The sequence below is a fragment of the Leuresthes tenuis genome, unplaced genomic scaffold (assembly GCF_036924035.1).
Source record: "Leuresthes tenuis unplaced genomic scaffold, fLeuTen1.0.hap1 SCAF_19, whole genome shotgun sequence".
Taxonomy (NCBI): domain Eukaryota; kingdom Metazoa; phylum Chordata; class Actinopteri; order Atheriniformes; family Atherinopsidae; genus Leuresthes; species Leuresthes tenuis.
The window spans coordinates 8,625,930-8,649,298 of record NW_027325373.1 but is presented as its reverse complement, the minus strand read 5'-3'; the positions used below and the strand labels follow the sequence as shown (position 1 = coordinate 8,649,298).

The following is a 23,369-nucleotide window of genomic DNA, read 5'->3' as shown; positions in this document are numbered from 1 at the left end:
TGGACTGAACATTTGCTAGCTTTAGTGCATTTGTATGGTGCTTCTTATATTGTGTTGTTTTTATTATGACTTTTATTATTGATTTTTAGACTTTTAATTGGGTTTTATTCATATTGCCAGTATTATCGTTGTGTACCTTGTCTTTTGTGTGCTCTTGCTGCAACACTAATTTCCCTTCAAGGGACAATAAAGAGAAATTTAATTTAATTGAATTGAATTGCATTTAAATATTCTCACTAATTTGTTGTCCAGGCTTTTCTTGTTACTTTATGGCATCACCTTGATGCATTATGCTTTGTGGCTGGTTTGACACATTTCAAGCAAAGGACAATAAAGCATCTTGTACTCTACTATTTAAGACCAATAAACTGACCCATCAGAGCAGATGTGGCCTTTCAGGTCTCTTGAAAAGACTGGAGCCAAAATAGAATATTTCAGACAGAAAGTGACAGGAGGTTCAGAGGAAGTGTACAGTATGAGAAAATACCATATGTTTTTAAAAAATAGTAAAGAATCTGTCATATTTTTATATATATATATATATATTTTTTTTTTACTCCTGGTGGCACTTGCCACCTCCGTGGATTTACCATCAAACTCTGAGGATTTCATTCATGTCCACATGAAGTATTTTCCGTCATTCCAGCTCCGTGAACATTTCATCATTTAAAAAAGTAAGAAATCTCAACTCTCTCATTGCACCAGGTTATGCAGGGTTGCATAATTACGTGCTTGGCTCTCTGTTATTTCCATCTTTCATATAGAACAGCACCCTCATTAAGCTTTAAACATATGCCGCAGCCTTTGTTTGTCACACTCTGTTTACATCATGTCTTATCCAAAGAAGGGGTGCAGTAAGGTGAAGTATCCCTTTTCCCTCCCTCCTTTTACCCACCTTTCCTCCCTCCACTTTATGCTCCAGTAGATTAGAGTTGGCATGTGGCCCCTGAACATCCCAAGTTAAGAAACCTCAAGTGCACCTCTCCACTTGTCCTCTGTCTTTTGATGGAGCACAGCACTGAGATGTCCCTAAGTCGAAGTCAGCATCCAGCGTGAGGATAACACATTTGATCCAAGTCACTAAGGAGCTCTAAGCTAGCTTGGCTCAACACGCTCGTGTTCAAATGTTTGCAAATCTAAATCTCAACACCCCAGGTTTTGTCTTGCTTAGCAGAGCCAGCAAGGAGTTTTTTAGCTGAACATCCAGGGAAATTTGCTCTAATAGCCTGTGGCCTCTTTAGGTGTGTTTCCACACTCAAGTTTTGATTGGCAGCCCAGGGGCTCAGGTGGTATTACCATAGTTATCTCACAGCACCACATCCCAAACAGCACTCACAGCCACCAGAGCTGTCTGTCATGCCTCTTAACTTCCAGCATATTGACTTCACTCAAAAGGGAGAAATGTGCAAACAGAGGCTGAGCCAGTTCAACAAAAATCATAAGCTTTCAGCGGCAATGTGATATTCACCAAAGCTGCAAGTGATTATAGTAAAGGTTAAGTCTACAATGAAATGTATTTATGCTTTATGAAAAGTAATAATGCTATGTCATTTTCTAAAAGTGAAATCATGGTAATTCAAAATAAATAACGAGAGCAGTTTCCTCACATTTCGCTGTGTTCTGTTGAGTGTTAGTCCATTTCTACAGTATGTGTTAAAATAAAAGTCCCAATTATGATCCAATTTTGATATGTACAATATGTAAAGGGGAGTTTCTCATTCTTGCTCTCAACGTTTTCCTCAGAGTCTCATGGGATGGATCTGTTTGCGGTTGCAGTCCATGAGTTCGGTCATGCCATCGGCCTGGTCCACACCTCAGCCATGGAGTCCATCATGAGACCATATTACCAGGGTCCGGTGGGAGACCCTCTGAAATACGATCTACCCTATGAGGACAAAGTCCGTGTCTGGCAGCTCTACGGTACAAAGGAACATCTAGCTACTCTGCGTGTGTTTGTGTGTGAAAGAGAAAGGAATTGAGCTCTGCGTGGTGAGCTTATTGATTAATGAAAACATGGATGCAGTTAATTGGACCTCCTTATGGCATATGACCTTATCACACCACTCCCTGTTATAGAGAGTGGGTGTGTGCAGAGGAGAAACCAATGATCATGAAGGCGTGAATGAATGCTGAAGGACAGGGCTGCGAAGGAGGAGGATGATTTTTATTGAGCTAAATTAAAGATAAACACAGACACAATAAGACAAGACAATTAAATAGATAAAATTCAGTTTGCACAGTAATTCAGAGCAACAGAATATTTTGGTTGATTGTCTGGTCTTTGGTATGTTCATATGAATTTTCCAGGTGTCAGAGATTCAGTGTCCCACACCAATCAGCCAGGAAACCCGTCACAGACACCTGAGCCTCCTGTGCTGTTAGACCTTCCTGAAAACCGATCCACCCCGCTGTAAGTAAGATTTCTAGTTGACTTTTATTTTCACTCACATAACTTTCTACTTTTCTGGCCCTCTCAAACACTGTGCACACTTTTCGCAGCTTGTCAAGGTTTTTGTCCACGGCCTTGGTAAAGACATTGGAGCATGCTCCACATGGATGAACACAGAAAGCCAAATAAAGCTTAAATGCTCCTTTGCAGCCCCTAAATGTTGTAATGTGGAGCCTGTGGAACAGGGGTTCATAATCTTTTTTTGTGTTAAACTTACAACCCTTTTAGTTTCAACACAACTTGTCCAGATGCTTTGAAGTATTTAATTAACTGAACTAAAATTCTGTTTCAGCATCTTTGCTCATTTGCTACTTGCTAGTTTTCTTGCGCTCTGAACCACTAAATGTGGTCTTAAGCTGCTCCAGCTGTGTGTGAAACAATGTCTGATCAAACTGCAGTTATTTTTATTTATTCATTTTTTTTTTTTTTACTTCTGATGGGGAGCCACTGCTTCATGAGAATTAAAATAATATAATGATGGACTTAACCATGGCATGTTTATTGTTCACTAAATCATAAGAATTGATAGCTCTTTATCTAAAGAGGTTATAATAGGATGCTCTCATATGTCATGGATATATGGTCCTGCAGGCAATTAATTGGTCACGACACAAAGTAATTTTCCAAAGTTTGCGTCCATCTGTGCGTTAACTCATCATTTCACCTCAGGGTATCTTAAGAAAAGACATCATACCAGCTAAAATGGTCAGAAATAAGCAATGGAGCATGAATATGATTAGTGAATATATATTAGTGGAGATTAAGCTAAGAGAGTAGGACAGATTTCATTAAGGTTTTTGAGTGGTTCAGTGGACAATAAGTGGAACACTAAAGGGATACAGTTTTGATATGATCAAGTAAGAGTACTTATCAATATTATATATATATATATATATATATATATATATATGCAATATATATAATATGTATTGCAACAAACCCACTGACTTAATAAATAAATGAAAAGACTTCCTTGTTTGTTTGTATTTATAACGCTAGTAAAGCAACACATCAACCATCGTTGTGGCATATCCTGCCAAACCTTATGAATGACTAAACTGAAAATAAAGAAAAAGGTCAGAAGAGTCTTAATTACAAAGGTTCTAAGTCTACCAGAAGTAGACCTGGTTTTTAATATAAATTGCTATTTACAGACTGTGTTGGCTAAAAAGCTCGAGAAGTCTAATTCTTCTTTATGATACCTTAACTCACTGAGATATAGAAAAATTAGAAAATTGTGTATATGATAAAAAATATGTATTAGAATGAGTCAGGGGACACCAAAGTTGGTCTTTTATGGCCAAAACTTTTCTGAAAGGGTTATGCATCAAGACCCTGCTGCTCCCTGCTACTTTTTCTACTTGGCTGGCAACTCCATGTCAAAAGCTCTGCATGCATGGCTGAAAGTGTTAGTATCTTCACACTTTGAAGCAATGCTCTACCTTAAAGGTTTTTGAATAGAACCCATCTGAGATCCCATGAATAGAGGGAATTTTTCTCTTATTGCACAGAGGTTTTTAAAAAAATTAACAATGATGTAGGTGACTTCATTGAAGCAAACTATAATCTCCCAACCAATTTAAATGGAGAAAAGCACCCATTGTGCTGTCTGATATTGTCTGCATCACACCAAGCGTAGACGAGAGAGGAGAGTTCTCTCTTGAGGGAAGAAAGGAAATAATTGCAAAAAATGGTCAAGGTAAAAGCTACAAGATCATTTTGAGGTGTCTGCCAACACTTTTACCACAGCTACTAATTTTATTAGAAAGTGGAAGATCCATGGGATTACTGCCAGAGCCCCTGAGTTGGCTGCAAAAGGAAAACTGATCCCAGAATGAACAGAAGGACAGCTAGAATTGTAGAAAATGAATCAAGGTGCAGAATACACTGAACTCAAAGATGAAAGTCAAACAATACCTTGTTCATGGTGCTGCTTTTTTTGATTGGAAGAAGGCAAAACATCTAACTGCACCCAAAATGTGCAAATTCTGATTCTAATCCACCTCAACATCTCTGGAAAAACTGAAACCCACAACTGGGACAAGACATCCATTAAATCTGAAGTAACTGGAACAGTTAACTAAAAAAACAGCCCAAATCTCTACTTTTAGTGATGTGATCACCTTCAAATGTGTGGTGCTAAATGTGAAATTAAGGGTCTAGATTTTCTATTTTATTCTGTCTTGTCTCGGCTGTCTTCATTTGTTGTTATACTCTGAAGCTATAATATGTGGTACAATGAAAATTATGTGCCTTTGCCATGTCTTAGCAGGCTAATAGTAAATTATTAATTCTATCCAGCATTGCACAGTTTTGTTCATTAATGAACCAGCAGTGAACAAGTTTTTTGTGTTATGCTTGCCACTGCGTGAATGATTAAGTTTCTGTATTATTGCTTCTTGAACTTATATTGTAGAGACATGGCAGGTTGCTTAGTGAGAGATTAAACTATGTTCTGAACTACACTGATAAAATCCTCAATGATTCCTGATTCTCGCATATATGTATTTTCAAACGAAGGCTATGTAATTTGATCAAACTTAACAAGCATATAAAACCCACCTTCCATCATAAGTTTGGTTTTACATTATCATCGCTCATATTTCACTCCGCTCGATTTTGCTTGACAAAGGTCACAAATGCAGACACTAGGGAGTCGTACCTTGTTACTAGGGCTCTGAATAAGGATCTTTGTTGTAAATACGAAGGCTTTCGGCCCCCCACTCACAGTGGCAGGCCTGTGGTGCTGATGGCTTGATCATTGACAGGCTGACCACGTCACTTCTTTAAATCCCTTATTAGCCCTAGCGCTAAATGCACTGGAAGACCTCTCTACCTAAGCTTGACAGCGTTTCACCTCATGTTTAGCCAATTTATTTGAGGGGAACACATGCATGCACACATTCAGCATCTCTCAGTAGGTAAGTGCAATTACAACATTTTTATTTTTTTTTTTACTAAATGCCAAAGGCTTCAGGTCATGAATTTTATACCTACCATAAGCAATGTTATTTTGTGTTAAATGTGAGAATTTTATAGGCATGTATAAAGTCTTCAACGCAGTGCTCAGAATATTAATGCAATATCTTGTTGGTGCAACCCTCACCTTTTTCTCCTCTGTTCTCTTCAACTATTTTTTCACCCTTTCTTCAACTGTCCTTGTGACTCACCTGTTTTTGCCAGGCTGGCACAAGATGCCCCAGACAGATGCACCAGTCACTTTGATGCCGTTGCCCAAATACGAGGAGAGGCCTTCTTTTTCAAAGGTATTCTAACCCAATCGGAGACCGCAGGCAAGAGTAGGACGGAGACAGAGCTATGAAATGTAGACTTATGATGATTATTACTTAGTGTTATTGGAATTACTACTGCAATGATGTGCTGATGAGTCATGAAAGGCAGTTTTTGAAAGTGCTAAAAACACACAATGCCTAAATAAAGCAATGCAAGTAATATATATGATCCGGCTTCGACCAAACACTAATTTCCGTAGAGACCAGATCAGATCTAAATAATCAGAAAATTGGACAGTTTACTCAAAACCTGAGAGCAACAGAGTCTTTACTTTGGTGAGATGGAAAGTCTAGGGGCATCTGGTATAGTGACCTGGAGCTCAGCTGTCTGAAACACTGGGACTAATTAAATTACACAGTGGACTTTTTTAATAAGCTCAGTGCTGAAGGGTTTATGCTGCATCCTGAATTTAATGACAGGCATGATACTCCTCACACGGTCACAGACAAAACATTGTGACATCCACAGGGTTAAGAGGAAACCATTTTTAATGGGGAGTTTTTGTTTGACGCCTGTAATCTGATTCTACTGGCAATGGAGCAATAGTATTGTTTTAGAGGTGTGCTGTGGTCACTGATCAGTCAAATAGTACTCATGATCTGGCCAGGCAGATCGCTTTGGGAATGTCATTAGCAAAAACATTCATTTGGTCTTTTTGAAGCATCAACAGCATTAGACTCTGAAAATGTATGAGTCAAACCTATATACATACATATTGTAAATCATGGCATTTGCACATTAAATATTCTGCACCTTAAATAACATGACCATAACCCAGGAATGGCTTTATAGATGAAAACAATAGGCTGATGACGATCAGCCAACCCAGGTGTACAAGGAACAATAATGTATGTGCTTCTTTGTTTTCTAAAAAATATCAGATGTGCATGAAATACAATATCCAAGGAATGTTAGCGCTGAGAAGTTAAGAGGAAGAAGGACAGTGGTGGAGATAAGTCTCTGTTTGACTAAAAGTGAGGAGAAGGGGGCTTTGTTTCAGGAATTAAAAAAATGTTTGTATGTTTCATTTTCATTTTTCTTACAAATTGCTGAATATAGATCTGAGCAGACAAAGACTTGTCAATGATGGAACCTTGGAGTTGATAAGAAGCTTGCTGTCTAATGGTGCATAGTGCCTTGATTTGCAGGAACAGCTAAGGCAGGTATTTGTGTTGGTTCAGTGTAATAAATAACAGTGACATCTGCATGCAAGTGCAGATTTGCTTCAGGTACTTATCGGCCAATAGAAATAATAGAAGCAAAGAACAACAATGGCTCGAGGACCAATCCCTGAGGACATACAAAGAGATAACACAGGCCACTTTTTTAATAAGCTCAGTGCTGAAGGGTTTATGCTGCATCCTGAATTTAATGACAGGCATGATACTCCTCACACGGTCACAGACAAAACATTGTGACATCCACAGGGTTAAGAGGAAACCATTTTTAATGGGGAGTTTTTGTTTGACGCCTGTAATCTGATTCTACTGGCAATGGAGCAATAGTATTGTTTTAGAGGTGTGCTGTGGTCACTGATCAGTCAAATAGTACTCATGATCTGGCCAGGCAGATCGCTTTGGGAATGTCATTAGCAAAAACATTCATTTGGTCTTTTTGAAGCATCAACAGCATTAGACTCTGAAAATGTATGAGTCAAACCTATATACATACATATTGTAAATCATGGCATTTGCACATTAAATATTCTGCACCTTAAATAACATGACCATAACCCAGGAATGGCTTTATAGATGAAAACAATAGGCTGATGACGATCAGCCAACCCAGGTGTACAAGGAACAATAATGTATGTGCTTCTTTGTTTTCTAAAAAATATCAGATGTGCATGAAATACAATATCCAAGGAATGTTAGCGCTGAGAAGTTAAGAGGAAGAAGGACAGTGGTGGAGATAAGTCTCTGTTTGACTAAAAGTGAGGAGAAGGGGGCTTTGTTTCAGGAATTAAAAAAATGTTTGTATGTTTCATTTTCATTTTTCTTACAAATTGCTGAATATAGATCTGAGCAGACAAAGACTTGTCAATGATGGAACCTTGGAGTTGATAAGAAGCTTGCTGTCTAATGGTGCATAGTGCCTTGATTTGCAGGAACAGCTAAGGCAGGTATTTGTGTTGGTTCAGTGTAATAAATAACAGTGACATCTGCATGCAAGTGCAGATTTGCTTCAGGTACTTATCGGCCAATAGAAATAATAGAAGCAAAGAACAACAATGGCTCGAGGACCAATCCCTGAGGACATACAAAGAGATAACACAGGCCAGAAAAAAAAGAATTATAAATGTGTACTACTACTTTAATAAGGTTGTGCAGAGACAGTAAACTGTGTGCCAGCTGACTACCAAACAAAACAGGGCTTTTCTGTCATGTCAAATAGTAAAGAAGCTTTAATCAAACATGTTCCTGTCTATCACAGGGAAGTACTTTTGGAGACTAACACGAGAGAAGCACCTGGTGTCTCTTCGACCAGCTCAGATTCATCGCTTCTGGAGGGGCCTTCCTCCCAATCTAGACAGCGTGGATGCTGTGTATGAGAGGCCAGGGGACCACAAAATAGTGTTTTTCAAAGGTGAAAATATCTACCTGTTTCAAAGATTTTGTTGTCTTGTTTCTTATTATAATTGTTAAATCTGTGTTCACATTTTAGGTCTAAAGTATTGGTTGTTTAAAGACAATAATGTTGAAGAGGGCTACCCTCGTCCAATCAGTGACTTTGGCCTCCCAGTGGAAGGAGTGGATGCAGCTTTTGTTTGGCTACACAATGACAAAACCTACTTCTTCAAGGACAACCACTATTGGCGCTACGATGACCACTTGCGACGTATGGACCTGGGCTACCCTAAAGATAGTGCTCTTTGGAAGGGGCTGCCACCACATTTGGATGATGCCATGAGGTGGTCTGATGGTGAGAAGCTGAAAAAATAATGTCTTTGTTCTTTAGTTTTCACTCTACTTCAGCTAACTAACAGATTGCTCCAGAGTGGGTTAGTTGGAAGTTTAGCAGGTGTTTGAGAAAAAATACCAATCAATGTTAAGTAATATTTAAAAAGCAGTGAATTATTTATAACTACAGATTTAACAGAGCCCTCCATCATGGCATAAGGCCCTTGTGTTCAGGTTTCAATAGGTTCTTCATTTGCACATGCTCCACCTCTTTATCAAGTGTCATCAAATTCTGCTGTCTCAAGCTCAAGCTCTGCCCTTGCCATTGAAATAAACCAAAGCTGGAAAAGTAATCAGAATGTGAAGACAGATTTATGGAGCTTTATGGAGCTCCTAAGGGATCTATAAAAGCTATGGAGAAAATACGGGTAAACTTGACTACAGGTCAGAGACAGCAACCTTAATAAGAAAGACTATTGAGGAAGAATTTCATAGAGGCTTCTAAAACATACTGGCAGATCAGCTTCTTAAAAAGGATTCAAAGTCAGACTGAAGCTATATGAAGCTATATACAATTTGGAAGACAATTTTGAAGCTAGAGATACTTTTTGTCAACTACTAACTAATAACATAATTTTGTGTAACTCTGATTCCAAAAAAGTCAGAACGTTATGTAAAATGTCATTAATAACAGAATGCAATGATTTCCAAATCTCATCAACCCACATTGTATTTACAAGGAAAATATGATTTCAGATCATTCATTTGATGGCTGCAAACTGTCTCAAAGCAACAAAAGGCTGGAAAAGTAAGTGGTATTAACAAGGAATAACTAGAGGAACATTCACTAAATAGGTTGAATGGCAACATATCAGATTTGCAGAGGTTCATCAATCTGCAACAAAAACTGTGTCTACAAATGTTGCTTTTCCATTACAATATCATACGGTACAGCTTGCTTTATGCAGGGATTTCTATTGTGTGTAGTTCAATGTTACTGATACTTTTTGGTACTATCTTAGCTGAGGTTCCAACCAAGCTGAAGCAAAATTATACAGGTAAAACACTTCAGAACATGTATGGTCAGAGAGGATCATCACTTCTGGTCACAAACAACGTACCTACAGACACATGATACACTTTCTTGTTCCTTGAAGTCGTTTGAAAGTCTTGCAGATAATTATCAGCACAGATCATGGATATATCTCATTTGTACACATAGATTACAGATAGGTTTTCATTACTAATGAATACATTAACATGTTTATTAACTGGGAGAATTGATTTAAAAGGTCAATCGAGTTGAACTCCGTCATTAATGATCACTCCCAAAAAATAGTCAAAGCATTCTAAACTGAAAGCCTGCCACAAACTCATTCAGTGCTATGAGTTCTTTGTGCTCCTCACTTGTAAGTTACTTTGAATAAAAGTGTCTGCTAAATTAATGTAATGTAACACAGAGGAGACCCAGAAGCCCTCTTTCTTGTTACAGCTTCACACAATGCACCCACACTAAGGAAATGCTGTATGTAATGAAAGACAAAGCATGGAAGAGCCACGCTGAGTCGGATCATACTGTGCAGTGCCGTACCATGTAATGTGAAAATGAGAAAATTCAAAATACTGTTCCTCAACATGAATTTATAAAAACTTTGAATATTCCATCATTTACAGTACATGATATCATCAAAAGATTCAGAGAATCTGAAAACGTCTCTGTGCAGAGGGGACATGGACAAAAATCAATATTGGATGCCTGTGATCTTCAGACCCTCAGGCAGCTCAGCATTAAAAACAGATGTGATTCTGTCATGGAAATCACTGCATGTGCTCAGGAGCACTTCCAGAAAATCCCTGTGTGTGAATACAGTTCATTGTGCCATCTACAAATGCAGGTTGATAATAATGTAGTTCCAGACACACCGTAGTCTTGTCTCGGCCAAAACTTTTGAAATTATTTCAAATGGATTGAGGCAAAGTGGAAAACTGTTGTATGGTTCGACAAATAGAAAATTGAAAAATTTTTTTGGAACTCAGCGACTGGTCTGAGCTGCCTTCCATCCAGATCTTTCACCCACTAAAAAAAAGTCAAACATACGGCAGTATGTCTGTCTTACACTGGGATCATGCTAACACTGCTACTGCTTGTTGCTCAAGTTCTCCAACACTAAACTTTTTTGACTGCAGACACTGGGTCACTCAAAATTCAAAATTGCTGGCAAGATGGGCATCTCAGCTTGCCAACTGCTTTGACCTTTACACCATACATAACAGAGAGCAGAGGGTGTTATGAATCCACAAGCTGCCCCTTGGACTCCTCAGACTCAAAGGGAGCACAGATTTGAAATGTGATAAAAATTAAAAAACAATATGAGATAACCAGATCTCCAATCTAATCAAGGAAGTCTAACAGAGAATGCCTCTGCAGCCTCTATTTTGGCACATTCAGTCGATCCTAATCTGTAGTCTTCCTTAAACGTCTTTTGGCAACAGAGCAAGAAAGAAAAAGGCAACTGTTGATTTTACTCCTCTCCTTGGTAGCAATGCCTTTTGCAGGCTGCTCACAGCTCTCAGTTCAGTATCACTTATTCTGCTGCAGCCATCCAGTTCATTAGCATCCCTCCTATTACAATCACAGCTCTCACAAACGCTTGTATGTACACAATATATACCACCTATCGCTGAATGTTTTGTGCAGATAACGTGAGCTGTTTTGGCTGGTAACATTTTTATGCAGTTGTTTTGTATTTTACTTCGATCTGTTAATTTCATGCGAGTCTTAAATTGTTTAAATGTCCCACATCACTTCAATCGGACAGTGGCAGAAATGATATTTTGATCTTGTTGGAAAAGTAAATCACATTATTAAAGTCGGAGTCGATATTTTTCATACTGATAATGAAAAAGAATTTTACTTTTAATGTCAAACTGAGACAATTGTCACTCAACCCTGCAGTTCCCCTCAGCTGTGGTGAGCACTTGTGCATCTTTCAACGCATTTTTTACAGCCTGAGACTCCACAGTTTGATTCACTCACAGGTCTCAGCAGTGCTTGTTAGAGATTGTGGACAGACAAAGTCAGCTGTATTGATTGATCATATTTTAGTGTTTTTACTGCTTGGTGGAAAAAATGGCTGTTGATTGAACCTAAAGATTTGTATTCTTTCATTTCTGAAAGTAATTAATGTAAGCTGTAATACAGAAGCATGACAGAAATTGGTGCAAGTCATGCAGTCATTTGAATCTCTATATGTTAGCGTTTTACAGCTGGTTCTGGTTCTCTGTGCTCGCAGCCATGTCTGTGTTGTTTTCGAAGATGTCGTGCTCATCTGTTGTCAGTGAGGTGTTAAGCATAAAAAGCGTTACATTTTTGGCATCATGTACACTGCCCTTTGTTTTTATGTAATTAATCTGGTTCCAGAATATGATCATCTTCTGTGATGCTTCTGTAAACACATCAGGGAGGAGGTCTCAGAGCCAGATGGGTGACAGAATTGTTTTCTGCTAACTAGCACACGTCGGCTCATTGCTTTTGTGATAGACTGACCCAGAGCTTGACGGTTACTTGAAAAAGTCATCACAGCTGCTGATGGCCCTTTCAAATGTAAATCAGCATATTGTGACCTTTTGTTAACTGTATCAGAAGTGGTCCCATTTATGATGAGGAGGTGCACGCTTCTGTGAAAATGCCTTTTTGCAAGACACTATAAATTAAGCACTGTATGCTAAGCTGTGTGGGGCACAGATTTTATGTTCAGTTTAGTATACAAAACATTATTTTTTTAATATCCTCATAGGTCAAATGATACTGTAAGGCAACTGATATACTGAAAATGGAAATTTAATGGAAAAATGTGTCATTAATTAATTCATTTATTTTTCCTATCAATCATCATAAGCTGTCATGAGGTTATGCCTGCTGGCTAGAATGAATTCCTGTATTGTTCTGCGTTGCAGCCAGGCTGAAAAAAGCCTCCAACTTAACAGAGGGTGGGCAGTATTGTCCAGCATGTTCATTAAATTGTGCAGCATTCTTCTTTTTACAACCAGTTCCAGGGGCTGCAGAGCAGTCCTGAGCAATAGAGCAAGTTTTCTTCATCAGTTTGTTCACTTTTTTTTTAGTCATTGGCTCTGATGCTGACGGTCCAACAGATGGCTGCAACGCAGATTGCGCTCTCCACCACAGAGATGTAGAAGATATGCAACATCTTGGTGCAGAAATTTGAAGGACCTAAGTTTCTTTAAGAAGTACAGTTTGTTCTGTCTCTTTTTTTAAGACAGCCTCAGTGTTGCATTTCCAGTCTAGTCTGCTGTCCAGGTAAATTCTCAGGTATCTGTAGTCCTCCACCACCTACACCTCTTCTCTCTGGATGAAAAAAGTGTTTGGCTTACTTCTGGTCCTCCTAAAATCCACAATCATCTCTTTTCTTCTGTTCATGTTCAAGATGAGGGAATTGTTTCCACACCATGCTACAAAGGGATTGACCAGTTCCCAGTTCTCACCCTCTTGTCCATCACTGATACACGAAACAACATGATTCAACATGATTCTGTGTTGTACAGGAAGTCTGAGGTATACAGAATGAAGAGAGATGATGAGAGTACTCCCCCCTATGGTTCTGCTGTGGTGCTGACCACCTTTATTCTCTTCAGTCTTTTGATCTGTTATAAGTTAGTCAATAATCCAAGCAGTTTGGAGGCATCCACCTGTATTTTCTGCTACTTGATGACATCTTCAACTCCAACCACACTACGATAACTAGTTGGTCCTGAAAGTGTTCACTTGCCTACTCAGGTGAGCCCATAACAGTCTCTACAAAACTTTCATGATGTGGAATGTTAGGATAACTGATCATTAGTCACTAAGGGCAGATGGATGAGATTTTTTAGGTTCTGGAACATGGCAGGAGCAATGGCACTTTCTCTTGGCTCAGGCTGAGGTTGAAGAGGTGCTTTAGAATCCCACATAGCTGTTCTGCACAGGCCTTCAAGATCCTGGGGAAGACACCCCTGCACCTGCAGCCTTTTTTTTTAATTAGTTTAGTATACAGCACTTTGGTCACCTACTGTTGATTTTAAATGTGCTTTATAAAGACTGTAAATTGGATTGTTCTAATGCTGCCTTTCCAGCTGCTCCTTTACCTGATTGTTGGAGATAGACGGGGTGGTGGGGAGGCAGAGAAGGTCTCATTATTATGTCCAAGCACTCAAAATTTTAGTATTATAAATTGGTACAGCCATAACAGAAAACCAAGCTGAAGCGCCAATTAGCAGCATCAGTTTAACACATATATACAGTATGTATGTATGTGTGTGTTGGATGTAGTGTTTGTGTGTATTATCGCTCTCCTTCACCTCTCTATGAACTTTCCTCCTAACCTCCCCGGTTCTTTTATTCTCATTTTGGTTCTCTGAAAGTGCCAAGCTTTACAGGAGGAGGTGAGGTAATTTGATCATTACTAGAGCATGTCACGCCTGAGTCTGCCATGTCAGAAATGTTTACAGTTTATGTGCATCTGTGCCTGTAAAACATGCTGCTGCTTTACCTATAAAATGTCTAGTGCCTTCTATAAAACCCACACATACAGTATGCTAGAGTGTGAAAGCATGCGTGTGTGTGTGTGAGCTCACAGCTGGCACTGTGTAATTATGCATTGCATTAGCATGCCATTACCCATTATGATGAGATATTATTAGTCTGTACAGAAAAGTGAACTGGAATTAATACAAATGTAATCAAAAATGGACTACTCAACAATATTGTATGCAAGAGGTTTTCATATGTATTGAGTAAATAGATGCATAGAATATATGGAAGTTGTTGACACAATTGAACAATTTTACCCAAATCAAATAGTTTGATTTATCTGGGTTCTTTGTTAAATATTTTCCTTTTTACTGTATTTCAGCTGCATTGAATAAAAATTCTAGTCAGCCTTTAGTTTCTGTTGTTTTAAAATCAAAGCTTAAAAAGTTCATTTATAAGCTCGCTGATTCTCTTGCAAAACGATTTGAAGCCATTTTACAGCTCCATTTAATCACTGACCAGCTTATGGGATGATATGGAAAGGTGTGAGACTTAGTGAGTTAAAAAGAAATGAATCAGTTAGCCAGCTGCCAGCAGTAAAGATCACATATGCCAATATCAAGGACATGAAATGAGAATCAAATAGAAAACCCCTTCCTGTCCTGAAAAAAAGTCCATGTAGAAGAAGCAATGTTTATGCTATATTAGTTTGTTTTAGGTTTTCTTAGCAAGAAGTTAAGTGGTAGATAAAATCTACTGATGGTGAAAGCACTCCTCATTTCACTTTGCATCTACTATGGAGCTAGGATTTGGCAGTAAGTGTCCAACTTTTAAACTTTTACCATATATTAATGTTTGAAAATAAGTGCAGATCAAATCTACATATTTGCGTGTATGGATCAAATCTGCGCGTCCCAATCAAAGTTTGTACAAATCAGTTCTGCAAGTGTGAAAATGAATGTCACTAAGCATGTTTACATAACACCAAAAATGTAGATTGTTTTGATAGAGATACATTAAATAGATATTTTTCCGTTTCTATTGACAGGCGACCATCATTAAGATGTCAACTTTCTTTATAATTGCAGCATATTCTAACAAAATTGCCATTCTAATCACTTAAAGATAACGTCTGTTAAATTAAATTACTTACATGTCCGATTATCTCCCACTGAGTAAGCTTTAACTGTAGCTGGACATGCTGGACTCGATTAGCCGAAAGCAAAAAAGCAGCAAGACAGCTGTAGAGCTGTTCTTCCACATGATGTTCAGTTTGATTGCAGATAAAGTAGGCTTTCCCCCCTCTCCCTCTGAGAGATTGGTGAGTCAAACTGAAAACTTTAATTTTGTATTCAGTTAGGCATGTAGAAAACGGCGTGCTGTTGAGCTGCATAGAAATCAGGGATGCATGGATAGATGTGTTTTTTGCTGATTCATATGTAACAGACAAAATACCCTCAGTATGAGTGGAATGTGACAGTGCTGACATTTAATTTTGGGTTGCCAGCTGTGATGCTGGAATTTGTAGTTCAAATTTACCTGCCTGAATACAAGTGCATCCGTCCATGCATTTTCTATACCCGCTTAATCCAATTTAGGATTGCAGGGGGGGGCTGGAGCCCATCCCAGCTGTCATTGGGCAAGAGGTAGGGTACACCCTGGACAGGTCACCAGTCTGAATACAAGTGTAAGATATATATTTTTTTTATTCTTTAAATTCACTGATAAATGAGTCAAAACCAGGTGCTTTTCATGACTGAGCACTTTCCAACAGAAATCTTTTAAAAAATGCTTAATTTGGAGGACTAGAGGTGTGTGGTGGTGTATTTGTCTCCAGAGAAATTTCTCTCGGTTTGTATTTACCAGTTTTTTTCTTTGAATTATTTTTGCTGTGTTTGGGATGTTCATGGGGTGTAGCTTTTGGGTAGAAGTGTGTAGCCACCACCCAATAATAGCAGACAGGTGTGCAGGGTTGTTGCTTTTTTATTTGAAAACAGTAATAAACTTCCGTCTGTTGTCAAGTCAAGCTTTTTTGTATTTGATAAGGAACCAGGCAAAAAAATTCATTTAACAGCAGGTACTTGAATTTTAGGCAGCTGTCAAACCCATTTTACTCTAGTCAAACAACTGACTAACACAAATTGCTATCATCTAAATTCCACTTGTGTCACAACCACCTCTTTTGTTTCTTCTGGATTAGAGCCTTTGTTTATGATCAGTTTCTTCACTTTCTGAATTGTCCACCCTAAGCCTAACTGATTCCCTTTACTCATTGGATCCCAAACAGAAGGAATGCATGTCTGTTTTACATAACTGTTCGTGGTCAGCTACCTCAAGATCGCTCACTCTAATGAAGGTATGTCCGAAACGTAAAGTTAATGGACTGGACATGGCCTTACATTTTGTTTATTCCCGCCAAGGCCTAATCCAATGCAAAGTCCATCACAAGATCCAGGATAATTGGAACCCTGTTCTGGAACTACATCCCTGGACCTTTGAGAGAACAACGTTTTCATTCAGCCTTCTTGAGGCAGTTCACGTCATAGACTATTTATTTATATATGGATTGCTGTGGATCTTTGTTTCATTACTGTTGGAAAACACAATAATAAAAAATAATTGGCAAAAAAAACACTAATGCCCAGCAGCATCTGGTTTTTAAGTGCAATAGGAAAGTGTTAAATTTCTATGAAGTCCTGTCATTAGATGACTCTGCAGTAGTTGCAGATTTTAATAAGCCCTGGCATGGTATGGAACAGCATAGATGGGAACCCAACACTCAGGTTGACGCTAATTATCGTTGATTATGGTGCAGTTAGGGCTGCAAAAGTCAACACAGCCCACATTTTCTTTGCAGAAATAAACGTTTGGCAAATGAAATGTCTTGCTTTGAGGCTCTGGAACTAGCAGCAACAACTTGCAGGCAAAAAGAGGCAGACCTGATTGATTTTACCAGACTTTTATTTGTCTGGTTGATAACTCACAGGCCACATTCATCTATTCACTCACACACTCATGTCTTAGCCTATTCAGTGTTTTTTCTCTATCTTACACATTCACACAATGACAGATGCATTGGAGGTAATGGGAAGGGGACACTTCAACAAGTAGTCTGGAGGGAGTCAGATGGAACCACCGATCTTCCAGTTTGCAGATGACATCACTTCCTACTCAGCTACAGCAGACCTTGAATTGTTTCCCATGAACAAGGAAAAGTGCGGGTCATGAGCTTGCGTTGATTAAGGCTCTGCCCTTTGTACACACTGTCGTTGCCACTATTGATTGGATGGTTTCATAGTTTCAGAGACGGGATTATCAGAAACTGTGGTCCAACACATCCTGCATGCTACAGTGTAATGCCTTACCTTTATTCTGTCATGATTCCAGGCCTGCCTCTCATGAAATAGTAGTAGTAACTAGATCAGCTTGTTAATGTTAGAGCGCTGAGAGTAAACATGCCGCTGGCTAAATGAAAGGATACAATCAACTCGTTTCAGCAGGTGTATTCAGGATTAAAAAAAAAAAGTTTGAGTGTGCTACTTTTGGTGGAAAAACAGCATCAGAAAGAGTAGGAAACATCCTCTCTTTCCCTTGCAATAAGTCCTGGCTGAATGAGTGGAAGCTCTTTTCTGTCACATCTCTCCGAGTTTTTGCCAGCATCAGTGGTCCTGCTCCAGGCTCCATGACATTTGTAGAAACAACAATACAAGAGCAGGGATAGTTCATGCAAAATCTCAAATTGACTGATAGGACACGAAGAAATGCATTTCATTAAACTGCAATGCATCCACATAAACTATGTACACATCTTTTGGCAGTCTACATTAAAAGGGGTAACATAAAAACCTCAAGCTGCCTCCATAAAGTTATCTCCACACATTGAAAAAACATTCTCATGAGAGACTCAACTGCAGTGTTATCAGGCAGAGCCTATGCATTGACAGGCAGTGTTAATATTTGAATTAATCAGTATTATTGATCAACTGCATGGTATCATGAAAGAAAAACTCTGCATAGCTGGGTAATTAGAAGCAGAACAACATTCTACACTTTCAGCCTAAAGCAATCCGTCTGCTCCTCTATCAGCTGTCAGCAAGTCTCACACTGGTATTCTAAACACATGTGAAACAGAGACTGACTTCATTAGCAGTATTTATTAGAAAGCCTTAAACACCCACAGTGCCTCTGTGAAATGAAAAATAGGTTTTCATTCCTGCAGATTTCAGTGCAAAACCTCACAGCCTCTACAAAGTCCAAGTGTCTGACCAGACCACTCATGCTAATAGCTCATTATGTATGTTTAGGGAGCAACTGCATTACCTTTTTAGGGATAATGACCATTTTCCATTCATTACTTTGGTGTGATTTTTATTTTTTTTTTTCAGTTTTGCAGTTTTAGCCGCAAAACAGGTCCTTATGTTGGTTTGTTTGTAAAACTATGAGTCATCGTGGGTAATTTTTTCCCCCTCACCTGCTAATGCATTTATGCCTCCTGATGTTTTATACAGAAACTGAAGCTTTATTCCTTTTCAGGTTTGAGGGAGAAAATAAAGTTTCCATCTTGTGAGAATTTTAGTTTTATTGTTTTCTGCTCCATGTTCAGTTATGTTACCTCACTCTTTCTCAAAATAAAGCACAATACCAACCCTGTGTCTTCTCTTTATCTAAAAATAGGTTCGTCCTATTTCTTCAAGGGGAAGGAGTACTGGCGTGTGCCGAGCAGTGACATGGAGGTGGAGGCAGGATACCCCCGCCTCATTGCGAAGGACTGGCTGCTTTGCACTGAGATGCAGTCGGACTCTCCGGACACAGAGGCTAAAAGCACAGAGACAAGAGTCAACGTGCACCGCCAGCCAGACCATGCAGAGAATGGATACGAGGTGTGCTCCTGCACCTCTGACACAGCCTCGCCTTTAGGCGCCCACCCCTCCCCGTCTCCTATCTGGCTGCTGTCACTGCTTTGGACGCTCTCAGTGGCTCTCCACTCTGAACTGCTATGATGCAAGAGCATGGGGCTAAGTTCTCGCGCTGGGTGCAAGAGAAAGAGACTTATTTGTGAAGGTGCCAGGAAATGCTCAGCCAAAACAAAGTGGAATAATTTGTTCATATGAATACTGATTGTTTTGGGGGATGTTTTTATTGTTATTTATTTCATATGCCATTTGAAGGTCATTTAAAGCGCCTTTGCTGTATGGGTACAGACCATTATTGTTCTATCATTCTAGGTACACCTGGTAGACATCAGTCCACTGACAGTGACAGAACTGATGCTGTGCTTTTCAAACTGAGTTGCACAGAACCACAAGTTATTTCTCTTACTTTTTGAATTGCTAAATTGCCTCATCTTTGCTTGTAGGGCTAACTGAATGGCACTGTTCTGATATATATTTTACCTGGTAATATTTGGGCACTGACACAGTTTTTGATATTTTAGATGTTCACCAAGTTACGCTTCCATGAGTGATTTTTAAAGTGCAGAGTCTCAGATTGAAATGAAAAGTTTCAATACATCCACTTTACATACCCTTATACACTATATTGCCAAAAGTATTCGCTCATCTGCCTTTACACGCATATGAACTTAAGTGACATCCCATTTTTAATCCATAGGGTTTAATAAGATGTCAGCCCACCCTTTGCAGCTTTAACAGCTTCAACTCTTCTGGGCAAGCTTTCCACAAGGTTTAGGAGTGTGTTTATGGGAATTTTTGACCATTTTTCCAGAAGCGCGTTTGTGAGGTCAGATACTGATGTTGGATGATAAGGCCTGGCTTGCAGTCTGTGCTCTAATTCATCCCAAAGATGTTCTATCGAGTTGAGGTCAGGACTCTGTGCAGGCCAGTCAACTTCTTCCCCACCAAACTCGCTCATCCATGTCTTTATGGACCTTACTTTGTGCACTGGTGCGCAGTCATGTTGGAATAGAAAGGGGCCAGCCCCAAACTGTTTCAACAAAGTTGGGAACATGAAATTGTCCAAAATCTGTTGGTATGCTTAAGCATTCACAGTTATTTTCACTGGAACTAAAGGGCCAAGTCCAGCTCCTGAAAAACAACCCCGTACAAAAATCCCCCCTCCACCAAACTTTACACTTGGCACAATGCAGTCAATGAAGTACCATTCTCCTGGCAACTGCCAAACCCAGACCCATCAGACTGCCAGATGGAGAAACGTGATTTGTCACTCCAGAGAACGTGTCTTCACTGGTCTAGAGCGGCGTGTTTTACACCACTGCATCCGCCGCTTTGCATTGCACTTGGTGATGTATGGCTTGGATGCAGCTGCTCGGCTATGGAAACCCATTCCATGAAGCTGTCTAAATATGAAGTTTGGAGGTCATTAGTGACTGACTGCAGAAAGTTGACCTCTGCACACCATGTGCCTCAGCATCTGCTTCCACTTTGTTATAATACCTCTGACTGTGGAATATTTAGTTATGAGGAAATTTCCTGACTGGACTTGTTGCACAGATGGCATCCTATCATGGTACCACGCTGAAATTCACTGAGCTCATGAGAACGACCCTTGGTAAATGCCTTGGTAAAAAAAAAATAGCTTATGCTGTTTATTAGCAGGGCAGTCATGACACCCAAATAAATCTGAGAGGCGATGTTTGGAAGAATTTTGGCTTATACACCACAAATGGTACAGTAATGAGGAAAGTCTCAGTTGTTTGTTGAACTTTTGTGGACTCACCTGCTCGCTTGCCTCTCCAATAGTAAGCGGGTGCATATAAGCGAGTCAACGTCTCAATTTAATGTCATCTTACATATTGCTTTTCAGCACAGTCAGCGACAGCACATCACTTGCCAGAGGCTCATAAAAGTGCCATGATATACTTAACAATTACGTCCTTCTCTATACATTTTTCACCTCACCATCCTGTTGGATTAATTTTTTTCTTTTTTCAGCAAAGTTTAATCTGATCTTTCTATACTTGAGGCTTATGAATAGTTTGTACCTTGTGGAGAACGCTCAGCATTTGCTTTTCTTACGTCTTCTCTTTATGGTAGATTTGGATAATGATGCACTGTATCCCCGGCCCCTGAAGGGTTTTGCTTTACGATTGTACCATGCTTTTCCATGGACATCCAGGTCTATTCATATCACCAAGCTCACCATTGTGTCCTTCCTTATGTTCCTACTCTAATGGATTTGACATTTTGTTTTGTTTTTTTGGTCTATGGATGGCCTCTTTTACTTACATTGAGAGCTTCATTGACCACATTTAGCAAATACAAATATCACCTAACTATATACTTTTTACCATCTTTAGTTAAGGGAAAACAAGAAAGGAATAACCCACACCCTCGCATGAAAAAGCTTTGAGACAATTGATAACATTGGAGTTTTTACAGGTTTTACAACGTAAAAAGCTCTTAATCCTACACACTATCAACTTTGATTGAAATTCTCTGAAATTAACATTGAATCTGCATTCAAAGCTCAATGTCAGTTTAACTGTCAGTGTCCAAATATATGCACCTGCACGTGCACATGAAATTCAGCAGTACTCAAACAGAGTCAAAAGTGATGTACAATTTTGCAGCAATAATGATTGGCATCCTTCGATGGATGTAGGGAGTTAAAAATGTATCAAGCACTCTGGAAAACAAAACAAAGCAAAAATAATAGAATACATTTTTAGAAATACTCTATGTGGGTAACCGTTAAATGTTCTCATCCAACTCAGCAAGAAGGTAAAGAAGCATATTTCACAAAAAGTCAAGCTATTTCTTCAAATGGAGTTTGACAACCAAAACTCCCTGCCAGACTTCAAACTGCCTCCCAGTATTCTATACCTCACAGATAAGTCTGCGTAGCTTTTGGCTGGCTAGAGTTAACATCACAGTCACGGCTACAGTTGGAATATGGATCCACCAGTCCTAGAGGACGAGATAGGATTGTTTCTGAGCCACGTATAGAATAAAACCAAGGTGAAGAATGACATCCTGAGTTATCACAGTTAGACAGGAGGCTGACACTGTGGCGCCTGTCATTGCAGACAGCTGCCAACTACCCTGAGATGTGGTATAGATAGATAGTTAGGTTTACAGATGAATGCCCCCATGGGATCTTGACAAGAAAGACACATGAATAGCACTCCGGATGTCGACAGGTAGATGAGTGGCATTTAGGCTTGTAAAGGGGAAGATGGGTGAATACCACCAAGAAAATGTCACATAAGATGAATTAATGTTAGACAAATAGTTCAAATCCAAGATTCCACCTCTACTTAGTGACATTATCCTTTCTTAAATCCTTTACCTGCACTCCCACGGTCCTTGAGGCAGTGAATCTCCCGCATCTACACTATTCATCATTTTCACCCGATGCATCCCCTGGCATTACCAGAGGTAGTATTGATTTGCTGTATTTTTATTTATTTATTTTTTTTTGTAATGAGTAATGATTTATCGTGAGTCCATTTTGCTTTGAGATGGCGCCTTATGGAGTATTTCCTACAAAAGTTCAAGCCCCCAGTGGAGACGTCCATCACAGATTCACAAGACAGCAACTAGATTTATTACGTTGCTGGAATATTTACCTACAATTTGAATATAGACACAGATATATTTGAGTCGAGATGTTCCACGGTTACTGCAAACCAAGTGGGCTGTGTATATTTGAAGCTGTGTTTTCTAATGTAAAATATTTTTGTAGAAAAAAATAAAGAATCTGAATGACTTCATTGGCTAATTATGGTCATGTGAAACCGTAATGAGAGCGATGACTTTGAGTGCTCTGTCTTTTGGCTGAGTGTGTAATTATCTAGTGCCATTGAAAAGAAATCCAGGCTTGAAGGAAACATGACAGCTTGCAGCCACCAACTGGGAGCTGCTGTGTGTCTTTCTGGTGTTCTTAGGCATGATTTTTCTCTCGTAATGGTCATTCTGTTCATCAAGAATGCAGACAATATCATGTTGATCACACCACACACTTCCTCTGAGTCTACTTTATGAACGAATATACTGGTGGAGGATTATAGTACCGTACTTTTTATTCTACACTTTTATCTCTTACAGCACTGTGAAAAGGTCACATGCCACCCCTAATTTCTTTGTATATTTCAAGAGAGACAGGAAATAGGCACAGAAAATTATTAAATACATATCCATATGGAAATACAGTTTTTAAGGCAAAAACATGTTTTTACAATTTTAACAAGCTTTAAGTAAATATGTGGTATAAGATCCTT

General features: G+C 39.1%; 1 protein-coding gene across 1 annotated transcript in view; it reads left to right on the top strand.

The window, feature by feature from the left end:
- LOC140277401 (matrix metalloproteinase-17-like) overlaps window positions 1-22,848 on the top strand; it is an 86,560-nt gene extending 63,712 nt beyond the window's left edge. Inside the window, exons 5-10 of the mRNA XM_072372404.1 lie at window positions 1,744-1,920; window positions 2,308-2,410; window positions 5,633-5,715; window positions 8,177-8,329; window positions 8,408-8,665; window positions 18,845-22,848. Of these exons, the coding sequence (XP_072228505.1) occupies window positions 1,744-1,920; window positions 2,308-2,410; window positions 5,633-5,715; window positions 8,177-8,329; window positions 8,408-8,665; window positions 18,845-19,170 (1,100 nt within the window). The 3' untranslated portion in view covers window positions 19,171-22,848. The remainder of the gene's footprint in view (window positions 1-1,743; window positions 1,921-2,307; window positions 2,411-5,632; window positions 5,716-8,176; window positions 8,330-8,407; window positions 8,666-18,844) is intronic.
- Window positions 22,849-23,369: the final 521 nt, after the last annotated feature.